Source organism: Pseudochaenichthys georgianus, chromosome 5, assembly GCF_902827115.2.
Source record: "Pseudochaenichthys georgianus chromosome 5, fPseGeo1.2, whole genome shotgun sequence".
In the NCBI taxonomy this organism is placed as follows: Eukaryota; Metazoa; Chordata; class Actinopteri; order Perciformes; family Channichthyidae; genus Pseudochaenichthys; species Pseudochaenichthys georgianus.
Window position 1 is genome coordinate 45,333,641 of NC_047507.1, and position 23,122 is coordinate 45,356,762.

The 23,122-nt window shown below is 41.8% G+C and overlaps 1 protein-coding gene across 1 annotated transcript in view; it reads left to right on the forward strand.

Annotated features, from left to right (window-relative positions):
* Positions 1–23,122, forward strand: part of LOC117446707 (receptor-type tyrosine-protein phosphatase gamma-like) — a 673,776-nt gene that overhangs the window by 528,314 nt on the left and 122,340 nt on the right. Inside the window, 1 exon segment of the mRNA XM_034083054.1 lies at positions 14,817–15,006. Coding sequence (XP_033938945.1) covers positions 14,817–15,006 — 190 coding nt within the window.

A 23,122-nucleotide genomic window follows, 5' to 3' on the forward strand; every position in this document is an offset into this window, starting at 1 on the left:
GGTGGAGGGAAAATGGCAATGCGTGTGGTGAGGGTGTAAGAATGTGGCTGAAGGGAGGGAGAGAGCAGCAGAACTCCAAAAGAAAGGCTAAGGCAGACTTCTTCCTGAAACAGTTTTCGATACAGCAGCAGAAGCTTTTGTAGAATGACAATACATGAATATGTTATCACACAGCTGACAGAAAACATATTGGCACACATTGTAGTTGTAAATGGATTGGCATTTGGTTTTGTAGGCCATCATTTGTCAGTTACAGTGTGTCAAGTTGTGTTTGCTCTCAATCTCAATCATGTTGCTGGGATCAGAAGATATTGTATCCTTGTCATTGTTGGAAAGCGCCTTGATGGCACAATAAGTAGCACAATTTATCACAACATGTGCAAAACACTTTTAACTGCCAAGCTAAAGTCAAAATGAAATATGCATGGCACTGAGCATCACCAGGGACTCCAGTCTACCATGGTGTTACCCACATGTCTACACACCATTTAACCACACCAATATGGGCTCAGAACAGTCTCATAATACACACATGCACACAGAAGGATTCAAACTTGTATTTCCGGATCCATACTTGTGTTTTTCAATACACACACAAATGTATTCCGTTTCATATACATGTAAATAAAATCCAAATACAGAAAAAAGTTTTACATATGTATTTTTGATCCTCACATATTTGTTTCCCGTTTAAATCCCCTGAACCTACAAACACAAACAGCTTTCTGTGCACGGATCGCTTTGCATTCGTGTGTGGGTTTTTTGAGAATCCCCTGACGGTCAGCCGATTCGTACTTGTAATTTTTTCTATCTATAGCCAATCAGATGTCTCCTTCATTCTAAACCAATCACACAAACCTTCATATCATTTCGTACAGGACAGAATGAAAATGGCAAAGGCTACACCACTTTTCAAAACAGGAAATAAACAGTTTTATTAATTACAGACCAGTGTCATTGCTTTCACAATTCTCAAAAATACTTGCAAAATTGTTCTTACAAACATTTGATTATTTTATTGACCAGAATAAATTACTGAGTGAGAGTCAGTATGGCTTTAGGAGCAACCAATCTACATATTTAGCATTAATGGAAATAATGGAATAAATTACATCAGCAATAGAAAGCAAGAAATATACAATAGGGATATTTATTGATCTCAAAAAAGCCTTTGATACCATACACTGAACAAAAATATAAACGCAACACTTTTGTTTTTGCTCCCATTTTTCATGAGATCAACTCAAAGCTCTAAAACATTTTCTATATACACAAAATAACCATTTCTCTCAAATATTGTTCACAAATCTGAAAACATCTGTGATAGTGAGCACTTCTCCTTTGCCGAGATAATCCATCCCACCTCACAGGTGTGGCATATCAAGATGCTGATTAGACAGCATGATTATTGCACAGGTGTGCCTTAGGCTGGCCACAATAAAAGGCCACTCTGAAACGTGCAGTTTTGCTTTATTGGGGGGGTCTGGGGGGGTCCGAAAACCAGTCAGTATCTGGTGTGAGGGGTCGGGTTAGCGTTAGGGTTAGAGTAATGTTGTGAATCGAGTGGCCCATGGTGGTGGTGGGGTTATGGTATGGGCAGGCGTATGTTATGGACGACGAACACAGGCCACTTGATTCACAACATTACCCTTCGGCTGCATTAAATATTACACATCTGCCGAAGTTCATTATTTATAGAGCCCTGATGAGAAGACTTCTGGACAAACTTGAAGAACTGCCACCAAAACTGAATATGTGACGTGGATCATAAATATATCAACAATTTAACAACATCTTACATTTCTTTTCACACAATACGTCTCCTTGCAGTATCAATAGTAATTTGGCTGACTTTTATATTTGATCCAATTGGTAGATGGGTTATATTTACACCATAACGGTGCACAGCTGATAGAAAGGGACTTGTAGTTTTTAAAGATATTACTGATTTTCTTTGAATGTAAGAATGTAAATACTGAGTTGAGAGAATAGTCAGGGGATTTGGGGGATGGGAGACACATCTATGGAATTAAAATTTCAATAGCTTACATTAAATGACGGATATGCCTTTCTGTCTGTGATGTTTTACAAATCAGATATTAATGTGTAGAAGTCAAACATGAGAAATAGTATATCAATATCCTGTAAAATTATGTAAAAACATTAATAAAACTACACATCTTGAGATGTTGTACATACATACGTGTCCTACACTAATAATACAAAGTTATTATTAGTATGCTGTGTGTACCTTGTGGTTAAAGCATGTTATTGAATTATTGTTTTTATGTTATATTTGATGAAATAAATATTAAGAGTACATACTTTCATAGGGGGAAAGTAGAAGGTCTGTGATAGAAATATAGAATATAAAAAATCAAGAAGATACTGTAAGTGATCTCTACAATAAAACAGTTTAGTGCACGATGTACAAAGATATTAATATGAGGAGGTGCAAAACAGACAAACTAATTAACCTTTATTAACACAATAAAGAATACATTAGGTTAAGGTCTTCTTTCAAATAAGAAAAAAGCTTTGGGGGTATCTATCTACAGATAAATATTAAGCCTGACAAAGTACTTAACGCCTAATATATTGCTTTCCTGCAATGTTAACTATGTTGAAGCACTTATTTTAACTGATATTATATATATGAATTATACTCTTATGTATGTAGATATAATTAGAAATGTGCAGCATTTGACAGTTTAATGGTGGAGGAATACACACATATTGATAGATGTCTTGTAATGCGCTGTTGAGGAACCTGTGACCCAAGTTTTTCATTCATTGCATAACTAAAATAGCCATTATATACAGTCTTTAATTAACTATTAGAGAATAACGATTAATGAATATACTTTATAGAGATCTGCAGTTAAATGTTTAGTCTTCTCAAGCACCAACTATCAAATATCTCTCCTGATTGTTGGCACTTGACAATCACCTTCCCTGAATTTTACTCAGGTGTAACTAAAGTCTGATTTAAGGGTTGTTTATATTTCACATAATTAATCAGAATCTGCAAAGTAACTCAAATAAATGCAGTGGAGTAAAAATACCAGGTTAACCTCTGAATTGTAGTGGAATTACAAAGTAACAATGAGCTGTCATGTGGGTATATATTAATGCTGCCCATTATGGATACAAGCGATTTTCACCCATTTAGTCTACATGTTTTACATGTGTACAGACCAATGTGTTTCCTATCGCCTAAACCTCCAGGGCTGTACACAGTTTAATACGGTCAACTTCTACATTTGGGGAAAACGTCTTTTAAAACTACAATTCCCAGTAGAGACGTGCCATAGAGAACATGTTGCGAAACACTATAGAGAACCGCAGTGACGCGTCGTAAAACCCGGAAGTAAGTTAGCATTTTTAGCACTTCCGGTTCCTTCGTCAAAAAGCAATGCATGTTCTCCATAGGGTTTTGGAAAATAGCTCGAAATAAGGTCTGTGTTTGTTGACACAACTTTAAGAGATAAATCACGTTTTGTTCTATGACATTAAATACATCCGCAGTGACCCCACTGGTGATTTTTGAAGAGTTTACGTGTCTGAAAAACGATGGTTGTTACCGAGTGGCTGAATAGGACTACAGAAATTGTCGAGGCCGTTGTACGTCATTACGCCGAACACGTAAACACTCCAGCTAAGTTTGTTTCCCCTGTTCTGCTTGAAAGCAAGTACCTGCCTATCTCTAGTATCTGTATATCTATATCTGACCATTAGAATCTGTACGGACGGACAGACGTGCAATAGATGCCGTGTGTAAATTGAAGAGATAATACATTTTACAGCATTTAGACCAAATGTTTGGAAATGCATGTGTGTATAATAGGAAGATGAATCCACGAGGATATCCATCCAGGACCGATGATCCAGGACCACAGCCACGACTCAAGATCCAGCGCTCGCGATCCAGGACACAGGACCGCAGGATCATCCATGACTCCGGATCCCGGCGTATATAGACACCAAAAAGAAAGACATGTAGGGAAGCTGGGTTAATCGGAACATGAGAGGACACAGGTATAGACAGAGAGAAGGAAGAAGTAAGATGTCCCCCGACAAACTAAGCCTATATCAGCAAAACTAGGGGCTGAATCTAATCAGCCCTAACTATAAGCTTTATCAAAAAGGAAGGTCTTAAGCGCACTCTTAAAAACGGATAGGGTGTCTGCCGCCCGAACACAAACTGGAAGCTGATTCCACAAATGTGGAGCTTGATAAGAAAAGGCTCTGGCTCCCATTGTACTTTTAGAGACTCTAGGAACAACCAACAACCCTGCATTCTTGGAACACAATGCCCTAGCTGGACAGTAGGGTATAATGAGTTCTTTAAGGTAAGATGGTAAGAAGGTAAGAAATGAATGCCATCCATAGTTAGTATATCTTTAGATAGTTTGTTTCGTAGATTCTTCGGGCCAAGTACAATAACTTCAGTTTTGGTCGTTAGCTAAAGCTAGCGCTACTAGTTAGCTACGCAATGGTTTGTTGCTTTGCTCCGGGTTGCAGCCACAGGTCTTCGCATGAAACGTGCTTGTTCTATCGTTTCCCGGCCAATGTGTTCCAAAGGAGAGTCTGGATTCGTGCCATGAGGTAAGCTGACGTTACATTTTTGTCCATGTCACGTGAAATATAAATGATGGGTAGTGACTGTATCGCCGTTTTAGAGATGGCACTGCTGAAAAGACCGCAACATAAGTAAAGATAATGAATACATCCTATTAAAACCTGTGTGGCTTATATGATAAGTCTAATTAGTACAAGCAGCATAACGTTTCACCATGTGACTAAAGATTGTAGTCAGGGAAATCAGTTTGACATATTGAACTAATAACAAATCACCTCTGGCTGGCAGAGAACTCTCTGCTCCATCGCTTCTCTTGGACGTAACATCACATGTACATTTTACATTTACATTCAATTTAATATTCCATCCCTCACATTTTGTTTTTCTTGTTATGCTGCTGCAACACAAACATTTCCCAAATTGGGATCAATACAGTAATATCTTATCTTAATTAATTAAGAAATATAACTATTATAATTAGTGTAGCAGCTGACAACTATTTTCAATATGGATTAATCTACCTTTATTTCTTTAGTTCAATTTTCATCTATAAAAATGTCAAAATAGTGAAAATGTTCACGAGACAAAGTGCAAGGTTATATCTTTAGATGTTTTGTTTTAGCCTATGTACTGTATGTCTTAATGCTCTTATATGTGACGGTGTGACTTCCATGAAACTAATATTTGATATCTTCCCAACAGACGAGCTGACAGGAAACCCAACACTCTAACAACCACAACATTGCAAAGGTGAGTAAATGTAAATTAAAAACGATTCACAACGATTAATTTCTTTTTCTCTCTTGCAGTGAGGTGAAGCTGACCTTGCACTTGGTGCCAGTAAGGATGCTCCTCACGCAGGCTGAATGTTACTCCCTCCTTACTGACACAGAAGCCCTTGATTTGCAATGCTTCACTTTTGGCATATTACTCTCAATGAATATAAGAAAGCACTGCGTAAAGCGAGAGCAGCCTACTACTCTTCATTAATAGATGAGAATAAGAATAATGCAAGATTTCTTTTCAGCACTGTAGCCAGGCTGACAGAGAGCCACAGCTCCATTGAGCCTTCTATTCCCTTAGCACTCAGTAGTAATGATTTGATGTGCTTTTTTAACGATAAAATTGTTACTCTTAGAAACAAAATTAATGACCTCTTGCCTTCGACCAGTATAGTGTTATCAACAGCTCCCGGAATCGTAAGTTCTAATATTACACTAGATAGTAAACTAGAATGCTTTTCAGCCATTAACCTTGAACAATTACATTCAATGATTCTCTCTTCTAAACCATCAACGTGCATGTTAGACCCAATTCCAACTAAGCTGTTGAAGGAAGTTTTTCCATTAATTAGCACTTCTTTATTAAATATTATGAATATGTCTTTATTATCAGGCTATGTTCCACAATCATTCAAAGTAGCAGTGATAAAACCGCTTCTTAAAAAGCACAACCTCGATCCAGAGGTTTTAGCCAACTATAGACCTATTTCTAATCTTCCGTTCCTCTCAAAGATTCTTGAGAAAGCGGTCGCAAAACAGTTGTGTGATTACTTAAAAAACAATGATTTATTTGAAGATTTTCAGTCTGGCTTTAGAACACATCATAGCACAGAGACAGCTCTGGTTAAAGTCACAAATGATATTCTAATAGCCTCAGACAAGGGACTTGTCTCTATTCTTGTTTTGCTCGATCTTAGTGCTGCATTTGATACTATCGACCATGATATCCTATTGCAAAGACTAGAGCACTTAGTTGGCATACAGGGAACTGCTTTAGGCTGGTTTAGGTCCTATCTATCTGAACGCTCTCAGTTTGTACGTGTTAACGATGAATCTTCCACGCAAACCAAAGTTAGCCATGGAGTGCCACAGGGCTCAGTGCTCGGACCTATTTTGTTCACATTATATATGCTTCCGTTAGGCAATATTATAAGGAATCATTCTGTAAACTTTCATTGTTATGCGGATGATACTCAACTATATTTATCAATCAAGCCTGATGAAATTAATCATCTAAATAAAATTCAAGACTGCCTTAAGGACTTAAAAACGTGGATGACCTTAAACTTTTTGATGTTAAACACGACCAAAACTGAAGTTATTGTACTTGGCCCGAAGAATCTACGAAACAAATTATCTAAAGACATACTAACTATGGATGGCATTAATTTGGCCTCCAGTGAGACTGTAAGGAATCTTGGTGTTATATTTGATCAGGATTTATCCTTTAACGCCCACATAAAATCAATTTCAAGGACCGCCTACTTCCATCTACGTAACATTGCAAAAATCAGGCATATCTTGCCTCAAAACGATGCAGAGAAACTAGTCCATGCATTTGTTACTTCTAGGCTGGATTATTGTAACTCTTTATTATCAGGGAGTACTAAGAAGTCAATCAAGTCGCTTCAGCTGATTCAAAATGCTGCGGCTCGTGTACTAACCAGAGTTAGGAAAAGGGACCACATTACTCCTGTTCTGGCTGCCTTACACTGGCTCCCTATCGAACACAGGATAGAATTTAAAATTCTTCTTCTCGCCTACAAAGCCCTTAATGGGCAGGCGCCATCTTACCTTAAAGAACTCATTATACCCTACTGTCCTACTAGGGCATTGCGTTCCAAGAATGCAGGGTTGTTGGTTGTTCCTAGAATCTTTAAAAGTACAATGGGAGCCAGAGCCTTTTCTTATCAAGCTCCACATTTGTGGAATCAGCTTCCAGTTTGTGTTCGGGCGGCAGACACCCTATCCGTTTTTAAGAGTGCGCTTAAGACCTTCCTTTTTGATAAAGCTTATAGTTAGGGCTGATTAGATTCAGCCCCTAGTTTTGCTGATATAGGCTTAGTTTGTCGGGGGACATCTTACTTCTTCCTTCTCTCTGTCTATACCCGTGTACACTCATGTTCCGATTAACCCAGCTTCCCCAAATGTCTTTCTTTTTGGTGTCTATATACGCTGGGATCCGGAGTCATGGATGATCCTGCGGTCCTGTGTCCTGGATCGCGAGCGCTGGATCTTGAGTTGTGGCTGTGGTCCTGGATCATAGGTCCTCGATGGATATCCTCGTGGATTCATCTTCCTATTATACACACATGCATTTCCAAACATTTGGACTACCTATGTTGCAAATGTATTATCTTTTCAATTTACACACGGCATCTATTGCACGTCTGTCCGTCCTGGGAGAGGGATCCCTCCTCTGTTGCTCTCCCTGAGGTTTCTCCCATTTTTCCCTTTAAACTGGGTTTTCTTTGTACGATGTGAGGGTCTAAGGACAGAGGGTGTCGTATTGTCATACTGATATTCTGTACACACTGTGAAGACCACTGAGACAAATATAACATTTGTGATATTGGGCTATATAAATAAACATTGATTGATTGATTGATTCACTAATTGTCATTTCCCTGGCTCCGTAGGGACACTTTACCTCCAGCACAGCGGAAGACCCTACCTACTGTCCATCTGGAGATGCCCCCAACACTCCTGATTGGGAGAGCCACAAACCTGACTCATGGACCTGCATCTGGGATGCAGTGGTGAATGCCCTGAAGCCCTCACATTCATTCATAGTCCCCCACTGTACAGACAAAACACCATCTAGGGCCTGCAGATCCGCTGCAACTCTGACTACTTTTAAATCCAGCAAGAAGACTTTTCTTTTTACCGCTGCTTTTAATTGAACTATTCATATCTTAAACTGCACTGTAACTTTTATCCATGTACTTTTTCTTTTAATGTTTATTTTATTAGCTTTTCCTTTTAATGACTGATTTTAAATGCCATTTTCTTAATGTCTTCAATTTTTTTGTAAAGCACTTTGAATTGCCATGCTATATAAATAAACTTGCTTTGCCTAATAAAGATTTCATGTGACACATCAAATGGATTTGTTGATGGGAATTAATGTGACAACACCGGTAAGCACACCTTCATCTAGGCTGCACTGTTGTACGTGTCCTGACTTGTAGTGGTTCTCTCCTCTATCTACACTCTTCTTGTCATCTTTGTAAAACGATATCAGACTGGTAATTGACAGCCATGACTTCTAGTGAAATTCAGTGTGGCTCAAATGAAAAGCTTTGTTAAAATATGCAAGCACGCGTCAAAGTCAAAGTCAGCTTTATTGTAAACAAATTCTACATGTGTTATACATCCAGAAATATCGTTTCCCACAGTGTGACATGTAGCCTATACATAAAACAAAACAAAAAGGGCCTAGATAAACGGGGTATACAGTTTAAAATGTCAATATATTTAAAGTGTTCAAAGTGCAGTTTCAGTGCAAGTCAGTTGAAACGATCTTAAGTTGGCGTGACGTTGAAGTCGTGCGACCCTGCGCTGTACTAGCTTGTAGTTCGTTTATAGCATAATGTTAGCATTAGCTTTTGGCGACTAGATTTATGATTCAAAAATTATAAAAGTAGGGTTGACATGTGGAGATTATCCGGCTGAACAAAACGTGATCCCTCTCTTAAATGTGTGTCAACCACAGACCTTATTTCGAGCTATTTTCCAAAATCCTATGGAGAATTTGCATTGCGTTTTTCACGAAGGAACCGGAAGATGTTTACTTCCGGGTTTAGCATGTGTAGTTCTCGGGGGGCGTTCAAGTCCAGTTTTGAATAGTCTGCCGCGGTTTTGTTCCATTTCAAAGAGCTTGACGCTCGGCGTAACCTTGGCGCATTGCCACTCCAACATCCAATCACAGAGCTTGAAGATTAATCACGGGGTTTGTCAACGTGACTGTAGTCCCAAACGATAGCTGGGGATTATGGGTAGTGTAGTGTCTTCGGCCATCCTAAACTCTAAAAAAAAATGCGGATATCATATCGCATTAACACCAGATCCCAGCGTGCATTGCGGCTAAAACATCCAATCAACGAGCAAGCTGAGGATCTTGGGTAATAAGTTCAGTGGGTTTGTGGTGTGTATCGCTCGAAATGTCCCGTCTGTTTCCGGTGACTTTATTTACGGCCCAAGATTATAGAATTAAACGAATAAATAAAAACAAGGATAATTGTGTGTTATTGTTGAGTAAATAACAGTGTGCTATTTTGAAAAGAATAACACATTAGAAGGAAAAAAAGATTAAAACAAATACAGATTTCAGTATGTTGAGGCTCTGAGCCCCATTTCTTTTCCTCACAGACGGCAACAAAAGTCCGACATTATACGATTTAAAATAAAAACGAATAAATAAAAAGATAAAACACTGGCATGTAATTTACGTTAGAATAAATAGAATGGTTTTGAATAATAGATGAGAGTAAAATGTACGTCACTTTACAGCCCCGCCCACTTTTGGGGAAACCAACGCTGAACGGCGATCAAGCCTGAAGCCACAGAGCTCTTCTACTGTCCTTTCTTCTTAGAGGAAGTTCAGAAACACGTAACTCTGGATGTGTTTTAATGTTTGAGGTGCAATAAACGACACAGCAGCTTTTTGGCTGTTAAAAACTATTATGTTCTGCCTCGCTCATGAGAGTAACAGCTGGCGAAATTACAGCCTCACCTACTGATTTCAAATGTGTGCTCTAAAATGATATTTATAAATGACCATTATCATTATTATAAGCAAGACAATAAATGGCAAAGATATGTAGAAAATAAACGTATTTAAGATACGTACATAAGAAACGTAACGTGGGAGAAAATACGTTTCTAGCTAAACGTAATTGAGAATGAACCTTTATTTACATTACAGAAAAAAGCTGTGAGAAATATGCATAATGTACAACCTAGAGAACAAACAAATAAACTAGTTATTGAGTCAAGGCTGTTAACATTTAAAGATGTAATAGAATTGCAGACGGCTTTAGTTATGCATAAGGCAAAAAACAGAATATATACAAAACAAATTTGTTTTTATTTCAGAGGATGAGCATCATAGAGGAAATGTAATGTTCAGCATCAGTTTGCACGTACTACTTTAAAGCAGATGTGTGTCTCTGGCGTAAAGAAGTGGAATTATTTGCCGAATGATTTAAAGGGCTGTAAGAAAATGTTTATGTTTAGGAAAATGTATAAAGAAAGCATATTTAGACAGTATGAAGTTGACTTTTGATTGTGTTCTGGTTTTATGTTTCAGTATTTGTAAGCAACTGTGACTGAAAGAATATTGCTTTTATTTTATTTCTTAATGGTTATTTCTTTTTTCTCTGTTCTTTTTTTGTAAGAAGGGGCAGGTAAGATAAGATGTTCTTCTCGCTGCTCATTTCCACCATGCGCTATAAAAAACTGCCATGTGTGGAATACAAATAATACAAAATAATGTTTTAAATCCGTCTGCATTCAAACTAATCAAGGCCTGTCCGGCACTTTATCTTTAAAAAAGTGGTAAGTCAATGCACAGACATCTACTGTCTCCCTGTTTCTAGGATAGGTTATGTTACCATAGCAACACATACAAGCAGCCTATAATCTGCCTTCTGTCAGAGAACTTCCATTTATGCTGTAACCAAGGCTGTATGCTCTGATAATACAGTGATGTCAACTCAGATTGGAGGCTGGATGTGAGTCACAGCATGCTGGTGTGAGGCTGATCTGTGGTGTTCACACTTCCTCACATCTGATCCTGAGGTGGAGGAAGGGCTGAAGATGCTCGGCGCTGTTTTCCTTGCAGTCGACTGTGTGAGGAGAAACTCAGATTTGAGCCAGGCCATAATGCCAAAATCATACTTACACACACACAGTCTGCTGCGAAAGTCGATTAGGGTGCTGTTGTGAATCGAGTGGCCCATGGTGGTGGTGGGGTTATGGTATGGGCAGGCGTATGTTATGGACGACGACCACAGGCCACTCGATTCACAACATTACCCTAACCCTACCCCTACCCCTACCCCTCATACCAGATACTGACTGGTTTTCGGACCCCCCCAGACCCCCCCCAATAAAGCAAAACTGCACGTTTCAGAGTGGCCTTTTATTGTGGCCAGCCTAAGGCACACCTGTGCAATAATCATGCTGTCTAATCAGCATCTTCATATATATCCATATATTAGCTGTATTGGAACACTGTTACCAGAACGGAACCCTGGTTACTCAGCCCCCCGCCCACATCCTTCATTTAAAGCTGTAACCTATACCTTAAGTGGAAACTAGAGCAGAGCTACCCCTGGGCAGCAGAGCTACCCCTGGGCAGCAGAGCTACCCCTGGGAAGCAGAGCTACCCCTGGGAAGCAGAGCTACCCCTGGGAAGCAGAGCTACCCCTGGGCAGCAGAGCTACCCCTGGGAAGCAGAGCTACCCCTGGGCAGCACGACAGAGCTAACACAAAGGAAGGCTAAAGAGATGTGCATGCGTTTGTGTTTTCTCCTGCAGTTGTGCAGCGTTACCTCCATCTTCAGTCTTTGTCCAGCCTAAACCCTGAGGGCTTGCTACGGTTCTGTAAACAGTGGAATCAAATTAGGGCTTTTTTCGTATTAATCCTTTGCTTTGACGCAGATTTGACTTTCATCGTCTCAGAAAGTCACCCCTAAAGCTGGTCAACAGGGCCGGCAGGCGGATGTTTAATGTGCGCTTCACATTGGTGTTGCAGCAGCCTGGGGGGCTTGGGAATAGGATTTGCTGCAATCACATTCTGCTCAGGAAAAAACACTGGCTGACTTTCTCATCCGCTATTATTTTATTATTCTATAACAACGGGGAAGATTGTTGGCTTATCCAAGCATCACAGTTTGTTTCAAACCAAGATATCTCAACACCTACTGTCCACACTTCCATTCCATTTGGTTTGAATATTCATGGTCCCCAGAGGATTCCAAACACAGTTTGCATCAGAGTAAAAGGCCTTCACTACACTAAACTGCTGCAGCTGCTGTGGGAAGTGATTCATGGATTCAAAATGGATGTAATAATAAAAAAAGAATACATAGACGGTCTGTCTTGTTTTTGAAACATTTAGATGTACGTCTTTCATCTAAAGGCTATTAGCCGTCTTTTCACTTTAATCCATGTCATGTATTTGCTTTGCTCTGGCTTGGTGGCTCATTCTGTCAGTGAAGTTGTTGGTTGAACTGCTGGTGGAGTAGGAGATGGCGCAGTCACTAGGTCCAAACATACTACAAGTCAAGGACAATCTATTCAAAATGCACTCCTCCCTCATTCTGCTGTGGCTTAGCTTCTGTTTTCAATGTGAGAGCACCTGATGTTGTTCAGCACAAAGAGTCACGGGAAGGCTTTGCTGTCCTTGGATATCCCCTCTCCGACATGTACCTTCCTGAAACTAAATCTGCCACACTCCACCCCCTCTTTCCAACACTCTCTCTCACAAGCTGTTTCTCTGTGTGAATTGCTTCCAAACACATTGTACAGAGTATCCATCTGCCAACACAGACAGAAAGATGACACACAGAGCAAATCCATGTCTGGTCGCACGTCCTGCCACCCAGCACGTATTTGACAAATGGCAACATGCAGAAAGAGGCCAACTTCAACATCTACCCAACGCAGCACAAAATGTTCACAGCTTGAAAACATGGCAGCATTTTAAAATGTGGAACCGTTTCAGCGTGTCAGACACTACGTTTTACCAATCACAGCTTAAACAGCAAAACAAACAACAACAACATCTAATTATGGAAGCCACATCTGTCCTTCCAGAGGTGCTACCTCATTTAAAAACACAACCAAGGATTCAGCAAATCCGAGCCAAATGTGACTATAAGTTCAAACGCTTTGGCCACGCCATCATTGTTTGATTTGACTGAGTGTTGTCAATGTATCCAGTTGTGTCCGAAGAACAATCTCTTTGCTGGTGGCTTTGAGTCACATGTGGCCCCCAGAGTTGGCCCAGTGTGTTTTAGATATTTAAAAATATCTAGAAAAAATATAATATTTTATAAACTCGATTTGCTGGATCTTGACTGCTGATGGGCCAAGCTTTTGTACTCGTTTGGCATGGATGCAGTTAATGCAAATAATAGGACAACACTACTTGTTACAAATCTTTATCTTGAAGTGTTTATCACAACACTGACTGTTTAAAGGACTTGGACAACCCCAACACTGTGTGCTGGGCCATTCGGAGTTTGACTGTGGTTGCTTTATGCCTGCAACTAATACAAATAAAAGAAACACACACTGGCACAAATGAATATGCAATCAGAACTCTGAAAACACACTTATCCCTTGGGACAGCACTTCAGTCACACAGGCCACCAGGACCTGAAGGCATAGGTCTGAGTGGCTGTCAGTTCACAGATTCAAACATCTGCTCTGCGAGAGACCTTTGGATCAGAACGCTCAGGGCCTCTTCACCGCCGGTTCTGGATCAGACACATGATTGAATAAATGATAGGGTTTAGGACTGAAATGTGACTCCAATGCCGCTTTTTCAGAATGCTCACAATCATGCAACAATCCATGTAATTATCGCACATTGTGTATCATAATTAGGTGTCTTCTATCTTTACTCTATCCAGACCACATTCCCTTATGCTTGTATTCAACTCCCTGCGATACATGTGTCACTGTATTCCTAATATACCCTGGGTTCTGGTCGTGGAGGGGTTTTGTAGGTGTTATGCCTTTTGGCAACTAAAAGGTAACTAGAATAACTTGCACATGGCAGCAGGGAGCAGTGACTTCCTGCCGTTGTTTATCCACAAACGATTCACTCCCACTCAAACCACTAATTGTTATTTTTGTATGTGTTTGTTTACGGATCACTTTTAGAAAGTGAACGTTTTGTCCTGCTTCCAGTCTCCGCGCTTATCATCTCTCGGCTCTTGCTACAACCTGCATGCTTGAGACTGGTATCGATCCTCTCACTTAGGTCCCCACAGGAAAGAGAATGAGAGTATAGCTGGAAATGGAAATGAACAACATGCTGAATCAACAATGCTGCTGGATTCATATAATTGAGTCTATTGATATATATAATTCAGTGTATTGATTTAAATAATACTAATGTATTTTTAAATAAAGTGGTCTTGCTCTTCTCTGTACGGGCATTTATTTATCTTCATCACTGATCATCATGTGTTGATATGATCTTTATATGTTGTAATTATTATGCTTCAAGTATTCTGCTAAGGTTTTGGGGATGGCTCGGTAATTTATCAATTGTTTATGTTCTCTTTCTTTATTCCAATTAGATGTCTACATTGCATTCATATTTTGTGTGTGCAGTGAGTTAAAACGTTTCATTGCTGTATGATGGATGCAGTACTCTCCACAGTAAGTGCACGACACTAACTCTCTCCTGTTTTCTCTTCTCTCTTCATCCAGTTGGAAGCGTTCTACTCCATCTTCACCACAGAGCAGCAGGACCACGTGAAGTCAGTGGAGTATCTGCGCAGCACCTTCAGGCCCATCCAGAGTTTGGACAACCGCCACGTCTTTAAGTCAGCAGTGAAGGACGCCTGGATGACCGACCTGACGGACAGCAGCGGGCCGTACGGCACGGAGGCTTCCAGAGGTAGGGCTCTGCCTTTAACTGTTCACCTAGGACCGTGTGCTTGTTAATGAAGACGACTGTGTCCTGGCACTCTGATCAGCAACACTGCACCTAACTCTCCTGAGTCATTCACTGTATCAACTATAGTTGTTTTCATGTACAGTAGTTCATTATAGTTATATTACTTGTCCAGCAATATTTCGAAGTTGCACACGATAAAGGACACACCTTAGACTTAGTATTATCGTTTGGCCTGTCTATCTGTGGATGAAATCTGTGCAGGAACGCGTATCTCAGACCATTTACCGGTTCTGTTTACAACCTCGATCCCTTCCGCAGGAGTCGAATCACGTGCCCCTGCGCGTCGTCTGCGTTCGATTAACCCATTGACTGCCTCACAGTTCTCAGATGTTTTTAATGCTTCTCTGATTTGTAAATTAGAGGTGAACTGTGCTCTTAGTGCTGATGAGCTTATCTCCATGTTTGACTCGACATGCACACTAATACTGGATTCCGTTGCTCCTTTTACGCTGAGACGCAACAAAGTTCTCTCAGAGCCGTGGCTCAATGACTTTACTCGTGCTCTCAGACGCGCTTGTAGGCGTGCAGAGAGAAAATGGAAAAAGAAATCTCCTTAGAAATCCTTCGTGCTTGCCTTTCCGACTCCCAGACGGCAGTCAAAGCAGCCAAAACGGAGCACATTTCTCTGTTAATCTCCAAAAACAGCCATAAACCTCAGGTTATTTTTAATGTCCTCAACTCGATCATTAATCCTTGTGATGCTTCTCCAATTGTGCCATCAACTACTCTCTGCGATACATTTCTTACATTTTGTATCGAAAAAGTATTTGCTCTTAGGCTAGCCCACACTACCCCAGATCCTGCTCCCTTTCTGTGCCCTGCTGTCCTCGACCACTTTGAGCCTGTATCCCTCTCTTCTCTCTCGGATGTAGTCAAGCACCTTGAAAGTTGGAGCAAGTATTTTATTACTTATAAACACCTCTCTTAGCTCAGGATGTGTCCCAGCTGCCTTCAAACATGCCGTGGTTAAGCCACTACTTAAAAAGAAAAATCTCGAACCCTCCATTCTCGCAAATTTCAGGCCCATCTCCTAGCTACCATTTTTATCTAAAGGCCTGGAGCGAGTAGTCTACGTCCAGCTGCAGTCGCTTTTAACCACGCATGGCATCCACGAAAAATGTCAGTCTGGCTTTAAACCTATGCACAGCACTAAAACAGCCCTTTTAAGAGTTTTTAATGATCTGCTCTTAGCCGCCGATTCAGACAGCCCAGCTGTTCTGGTGCTGTTAGACTTAACTGCTGCCTTTGACACTGTGGACCATAGTATCCTGTTGTCACGGCTTGAACAGTCTGCAGGTATTACAGGCTTTGCTCTTGCATGGTTTAGGTCTTACCTGACGGACCGTAGCTTCTCAGTGCAGCTAGGTGCCTTCTCCTCTGCCAAAGCCCCTCTTACCTGTGGGGTTCCCCAAGGCTCGATTCTGGGCCCCATCCTTTTTCTACTGTACATTTCTAGGTTAAATTCTCACAAAACACAACATCCCCTTCCACTGCTACGCTGACGATGTACAGATCTATCTGCCTCTCAATCAAAATGCCAACTCATTACAGCAGTTGAAGGACTGCTTAACAGAGATTCAATCCTGGCTGAGCCAAAACGTCCCTCAACGAGAGCAAGACTGAGGTCATCTTTTTTGGACCCCGACCTCCAGCCTCTCCGGTTGATATTCTGGGCTCCCTCAATGAAAACATTCTCCCCTCTGTCACGAACCTTGGAGTGACCTTCAATAGCACTTTTACATTTGATAAGCAGGTCAGCACCGTAGTCAAGACCTGCTTTTTTTAAATACGACTATTGGCTAAGAACAAGTAGTTTTTATCTTTTAAAGACAGAGAAAGGGTTATTAACGCCTTTGTTACCTCGAGACTGGATTACTGCAATGCTCTGTATGTGGGTATGGACCAGGCCTCAATTAGACGCCTCCAGCTAGTTCAGAATGCAGCTGCACGTCTTCTTACTGGCCATAAAAAGCGTGACCATATCACCCCAATTCTGGCCTCACTGCACCGGCTTCCAGTTCGGGTCAGAATAGATTTTAAACTCCTTTTATTTGTTTTCAAAGCCCTAAATGGGCTGGCACTTCTTCTCTCTGGCCTTCTAGCCTTTTCTTATCAAGCTCCACTTTTGTGGAATCAGCTTCCAGTTTGTGTTCGGGTGGCGGACAGCCTATCCGTTTTAAGAGTACGCTTAAGACCTTCCTTTTGATTAAGCTTATAGTTGATAGAATAATCTAATGAGAGTGCTTTGACGTAGATACGCTGTGCCTCTTCACCTACATTTTGGATCTTATATTCTTATATTTAAAACTAAGGTTATTACTACTTCTCATTCTTCAAAATATGTTCTCTCTCTACTTCTCATACTCTCTACTCCTGTAATCTATTCTTTTTATCCTCTCTTTATCCAAAACCTTTCCCCTCTCTGACCTCTCGAGGATTCATTAGAGGGAAACAGGTTTGCAGAGTGGCTTATTCAGGCCGGGGAGTGTTATGCCGTAGTCACAGCGTACCTCCTTACCTCTCACCAATTCCAACTAAGGCTCCAGTGGGGACCTTGTTCCCTGAGTGTGCCTCTCCACCTATGTTTCTTACTCTCTTACTTGCTTCCCTTTTCCCTCAACCTTTCCTAAGGGAGTGCTTGTTCTTCTGTCTGTCTGTCTGTGTATTCTCTTGTTCCGATTAACCCAGCCTCCCCCAAATGTTCTTGTTTTGTGTCTATATCTACGCCGGGATCCGGAGTCGAGGCTGATCATGTTTGCTGTAGTCCTGTGTCCTGGATCCTCTATCCTGAGTTCTGGATTAAGTCGTGGACTTCGGGTCGTGGCTGAACCTGTCTCTGCGGTCCTGCCTGGGTCTCGTCGTGCTGCTTCCCTGATGGCTTCCACAGGATTTAAAAAAAAAAAAATGTACATCCTCGTGGATCTTCTCATTACAGACACATGCATTTCCTAACATTCGGTCTATATGTTGTAAATGTATTATCTTTTCGATTTACACACGGCATCTATTGCACGTCTGTCCGTCCTGGAGAGGGATCCCTCCTCTGCTGCTCTCCCTGAGGTTTCTCCCATGTTCCCCTTAAACTGTGGGTTTTCTCTGGAAGTTTTTCCTTGTACGATGTGAGGGTCTGAGGACAGAGGGTCTAAGGACAGAGGGTCTGAGGACAGAGGGTCTGAGGACAGAGGGTCTAAGGACAGAGGGTGTCGTTTTTCTCATACTGATATTCTGAACAATCTGTGCTGTTGTATTTGCTGTAAGGTGTCTCTACTGTAGGCTATTTTTATTATATGTACAGCACTTTGGCTCCACCAAACATCGTTTAAAAATGTGCTATATAAATAAAACTTGATTTGATTAAATCCTTTATTTATTGTTTATTCCAGCATGTAATATTACTGATTTTAAGACATTTGTCCACACCTGCTTCCTCTAACAGCGAGAGATATATATATATATATATATATATATATATAACGAGATCATCCAAAGTGCTCTTCCTCTTGCTTTACCCACTAAACTATAGCTTCATTAGTTTTCCCTCTGTCCGTTCTAGACTGCTCCTTTATTCCCACATTTTTCTTGCATTTCCTAATGTTAATAAATTAGGGATATTCAGTGTTGCTCACAGGAGGAGTGTGTGTGTGTGTGTGTGTGTGTGTGTGTGTGTGTGTGTGTGTGTGTGTGTGTGTGTGTGTGTGTGTGTGTGTGTGTGTGTGTTTCATTTCACCAGCGAGCTCAATAACTCCCCTAGCATAAGGCAGTGGGAGGCTCACCAGCCGTCTTCCCACTCCTGCCTCATTACCACTCAAACAACCCCACACACTGTGTGTGTGTGTGTGTGTGTGTGTTGTGTGTGTGTGTGTGTGTGTGTGTGTGTGTGTGTGTGTGTGTGTGTGTGTGTGTGTGTGTGTGTGTGTGTGTGTGTGTGTGTGTGTGTGTGTGTGTGTGTGTGTGTGTGTGTGTGTCTGTGTTCGTGTGCACGTGTTTCTATGTGTATTTGTAAGTGTTGGTGTGTGGCCTAGCATCTATGCTGTGTCAACTGTCCTAGCGAGATTTGTCCATTCCCTTCCTCCACTTCCATATGGTCGACTAGGAGATGTGCGTCACCTAGATGCGCACACACACACACACACACACACACACACACACACACACACACACACACACACACACACACACACACACACACACACACACACACACACACACACACACACACACACACACACACACACACACACACACACACACACACGTGGTGTATATAATGTATAGTGTTGTCCTGGCACAGTGTGCTCTCTTCAGTTTGTCCTTGAGCGCTGCAGGGACATGTTTGCTGTAACAGGGCCGGTCTGCAGAGGAGGAAGGAAGGCTGGTAAAAAACAAAGAGGTGTACTAGGGATGTTAAGGGGGACTAGTGGTGTAAACCTGTGCATGTGTGTGAGTGTTCAGCTGTAAACCCTCATCACTTCCTGACAACACACACTACACAGGTTGTTTTTGGATATCTGATCATAACCTATACAGCAGCAGCATAACTGCACCAGCTCTGTTCTTTCCAAGCCCCTCCCTGTGCTAATGTATTCCATTGTCCTGAGGCTCAGCCTGAACACCCTGCTCCTGCTAGCTAGTGTGTGCTTCTCATCAGCAATGATGTTTCATGTACTTGTGTGTCCCCGAATGACTGGCAGCCTCACATGTAGTCAGGCAGAATGACAGACAGATGTATTACAGAGAGGAAGGGTGTTGTTATAACCACAGCCCATCACTTTGGGAAACATACCTGTTCTGAAACAAAAGAAGAACCACGAGTCATCTGTGTGTATCAAGAATAGAGAGAGCTCTGTGTTGGGGTTTAGCACACTGAGAGGGAATTGCTAGCTTAAATAAAACATATTATTAAAAGCTTTAACAAATCTAAATTAAATATTTGTAAGTTATCATGTAGCCTAATGAACTCTACTATTTCCCTATTTAACATCTGTCAACTAAACCACCAGGAAAAGCATCAGATGGTCTATTAACTTCTGTGTAAAATATCATACATAAGGATCCAATAAGACATACTTCACTTCTGTGTATATCATTGAAGCCTCCTGGACCTGAAGCAGTGGTGGGCTCAGATTCATTGTTTCTGTTTTCATCTGACTCTGGATCAGACAGCAAACAGACATGTTCCCAATTGTTGTCTCTGTTCCTTTCAAAATGTCTCATAATAGTTCAGTCGGAGGCAAGGTCAAAGGTTGAAAGTCGCTCCAGCTGTGATTTAAGACTTCAATCAAGAGGAATCCTAACTCCTCAGCTGACTAAAGAAAGTGAACGCATCTCATCCAGCGGGTCCGATGTTTGACCTTTCCTTTCTGCTTTTAGAGAGTCTTTGCTGTCTAAAATATTATCTTACACTTGACTGTAAAGATCAACCTTTTTTGCAAAGAGATGAAAAGCTTAAAAGCATAAGCAGAGATGACCTTTGCCCCTGCTCAGGTTCCTTAATTATTGAGAGTCTGGATATACTGTATCAGAGGAGCTCCAATGAGCAGGGAGAAATCAGAACATCTATCAGTCCTGCTGCCAGCTGTTGGGCACAGTGACATTGTGAGTGCATTCATACAATAAGACATGTGACACATTTATTCGTTGTTGGAGTTTACCCCAGTGGACGAGAGGGTCGCCTCCCTACGCCTACGATACGATACGATATTACTTTATTGTCAGATCAAGTCTGAAATTTGACTTGCGTCACAGCAGCTCCATGTCCAACATCAACAGACAAATATGCATACACAAATACATGAAACACAAACATTTAACATAACAGCACAATCAGTGAGAGAAAAACATGCTCAAAGAGCCTTCAGCGTGCATCTGATCTGGGGTCAGCTCTGTGTTTACTGTGAGGACTGACGGATGCACAAAGGATGCTTCAGTCTGACTTTATTGAATGGTGGGACCCTGTATCTCCGATCAGATGGTAGCAGTTCATACTCTCTGTTCAGAACATGGTTTGGGTCGGAGATGATGTGGTTGGACAGCCTCACTGGGCTGTTATGATAGGCTGAGTCATAGAGTCTCTGACGGGTGGACCAACGATCTTTGAGCAGATCTTTAACAGGTGGAGCAGTTTTGATTTTAACGCTGCCGACAGACATTTGTACCAGGTAGTATTGCAGTACTGCAGAATGGACATGATTACAGATGTAAAGAACAACAGAAGAATTTCTCTGCTCGCGCCAAAAGACCTGAGACGGCGGAGAAAATAAATCCTTTGTTTTGTCCTTTTGCTCAGATAATCAATGTGATCCTTCCATGACAGCAGATGGTCAATAATTACACCCAGGTATTTGTATGAAACTCCCTGCGGGGTTATGGGGGGGGGAAACTCTGACTGTTGTGTGTGCTTATGCACCAAACAGCAGTTCAGAGTATACAGCCTTCTTGGAGACCCTGGAGAGGGTCCTGTATGGGGCTCCTGAAGGGGACTCTTTAGTCTTGCTGGGAGACTTCAACGCACATGTGGGCAATGATGGAGACACTTGCAGGGGCGTGATTGGGAGGAACGGCCCCCCTGATCTGAACCGGAGTGGTGGTTTGTTCCTGGACTTCTGTGCTAGTCATGGATTGGCCATAACAAACACCATGTTCGAACATAAGGATGCTCATAACAGGGTTTCCGTTAGCCGGTAATTACCGGTTTTTAGCTGGTAACATTTATAAAAAACCGGTAAATTCAAAACCTGCCGGTCAAAATGTCTGGTAATAATTAGGGAGGCTCCGAGCGATCGGCCGCCGGTCATTATCGGCCGATATTCACTCTTAATAGTTTGATCGGTGCTCTCTATAAAGGCCGATCAGGAGAGCTGGATCTGATCGATATGGACATAAACGCGAGTGAAGTGTAACCGGAGCGAGAGAGAGATCAGATCAGCTGCTGAGTCTGACCGAGACACGCAGCTCTGCAGGATCACCTGAAGCCCCGCCCTCTGTTTAGCGAGCTGCAGGAGCTGCTTGAGAAACTGACGGGCTGTCAGGAGAGAGGGGGGGGGAAAAGAGAGGATCCGTTTCTCCCGTGTTATTATTCAAAGTTGATGTAAACTTCTGAATAATGTACGTTATCTACTACAAGTAGTTTGTTTGAATGTAATAATTATGTTGTTTGTTGTTTGTGGAATCATTTATTGAAAAATGAATCTGAATTTTTCGATCTGTTACGATTATAAACTGAAGCCATATCAAAATGAGCCCCGTGAACTGAGTTTTAAACTGAAGCATATCTGCTCATAGTCCGGTAATTACCTGCTAACGGAAACTCTGCTACACAACTCTTATTATTATTATTGAAATATGACCGGTAAGTTTCAAATTAGTCCGGTAAAATAAATTCTGCCCGGACATTTGACCGGCGAGAAAAATCCTAGCGGAAACCCTGGCTCATAAGTGTACGTGGTACCAGAGCACCCTAGGCAGAAGGTCCATGATCGATTTCGTTATCGTGTCATCGGACCTGAGGCCGTATGATTTGGACACTCGGGTAAAGAGAGGGGCGGAGTTGTCAACTGATCACCATCTGGTGAGTTGGGTCGAGTGGCGGGGGAAGCCTCTGGATAGACCTGGTAAGCCCAAACGTGTAGTTCGGGTGAACTGGGAACGTCTGGAGGAGGCCCAAGTTCAGGAGGCCTTCAACTCGCACCTCCGGCGGAGCTTTTCGGGCATTCCTGTGGAGGTTGGGGACATTGAACCAGAGTGGGCGGTGTTCAAGCCTCTATTGCCGAAGCCGCGGCGGGGAGCTGTGGTCTCAAGGTCTTAGGTGCCTCAAGGGGCGGTAACCCTCGAACCTCCTGGTGGACCCCGGTGGTCAGGGAAGCCGTCCGACTGAAGAAGGAGGCCTTCAGGGATTTGTTATCCCGGGGGACTCCCGAGGCAGTTGCAAGGTACCGACAGGCCCGAAGGGCAGCAGCCTCATCCGTGGCCGAGGCAAAGCAGCGGGTGTGGGAGAAGTTCGGAGAAGACATGGAGAAGGACTTTCGGGCGGCACCAAAGTTGTTCTGGAAAACTGTCC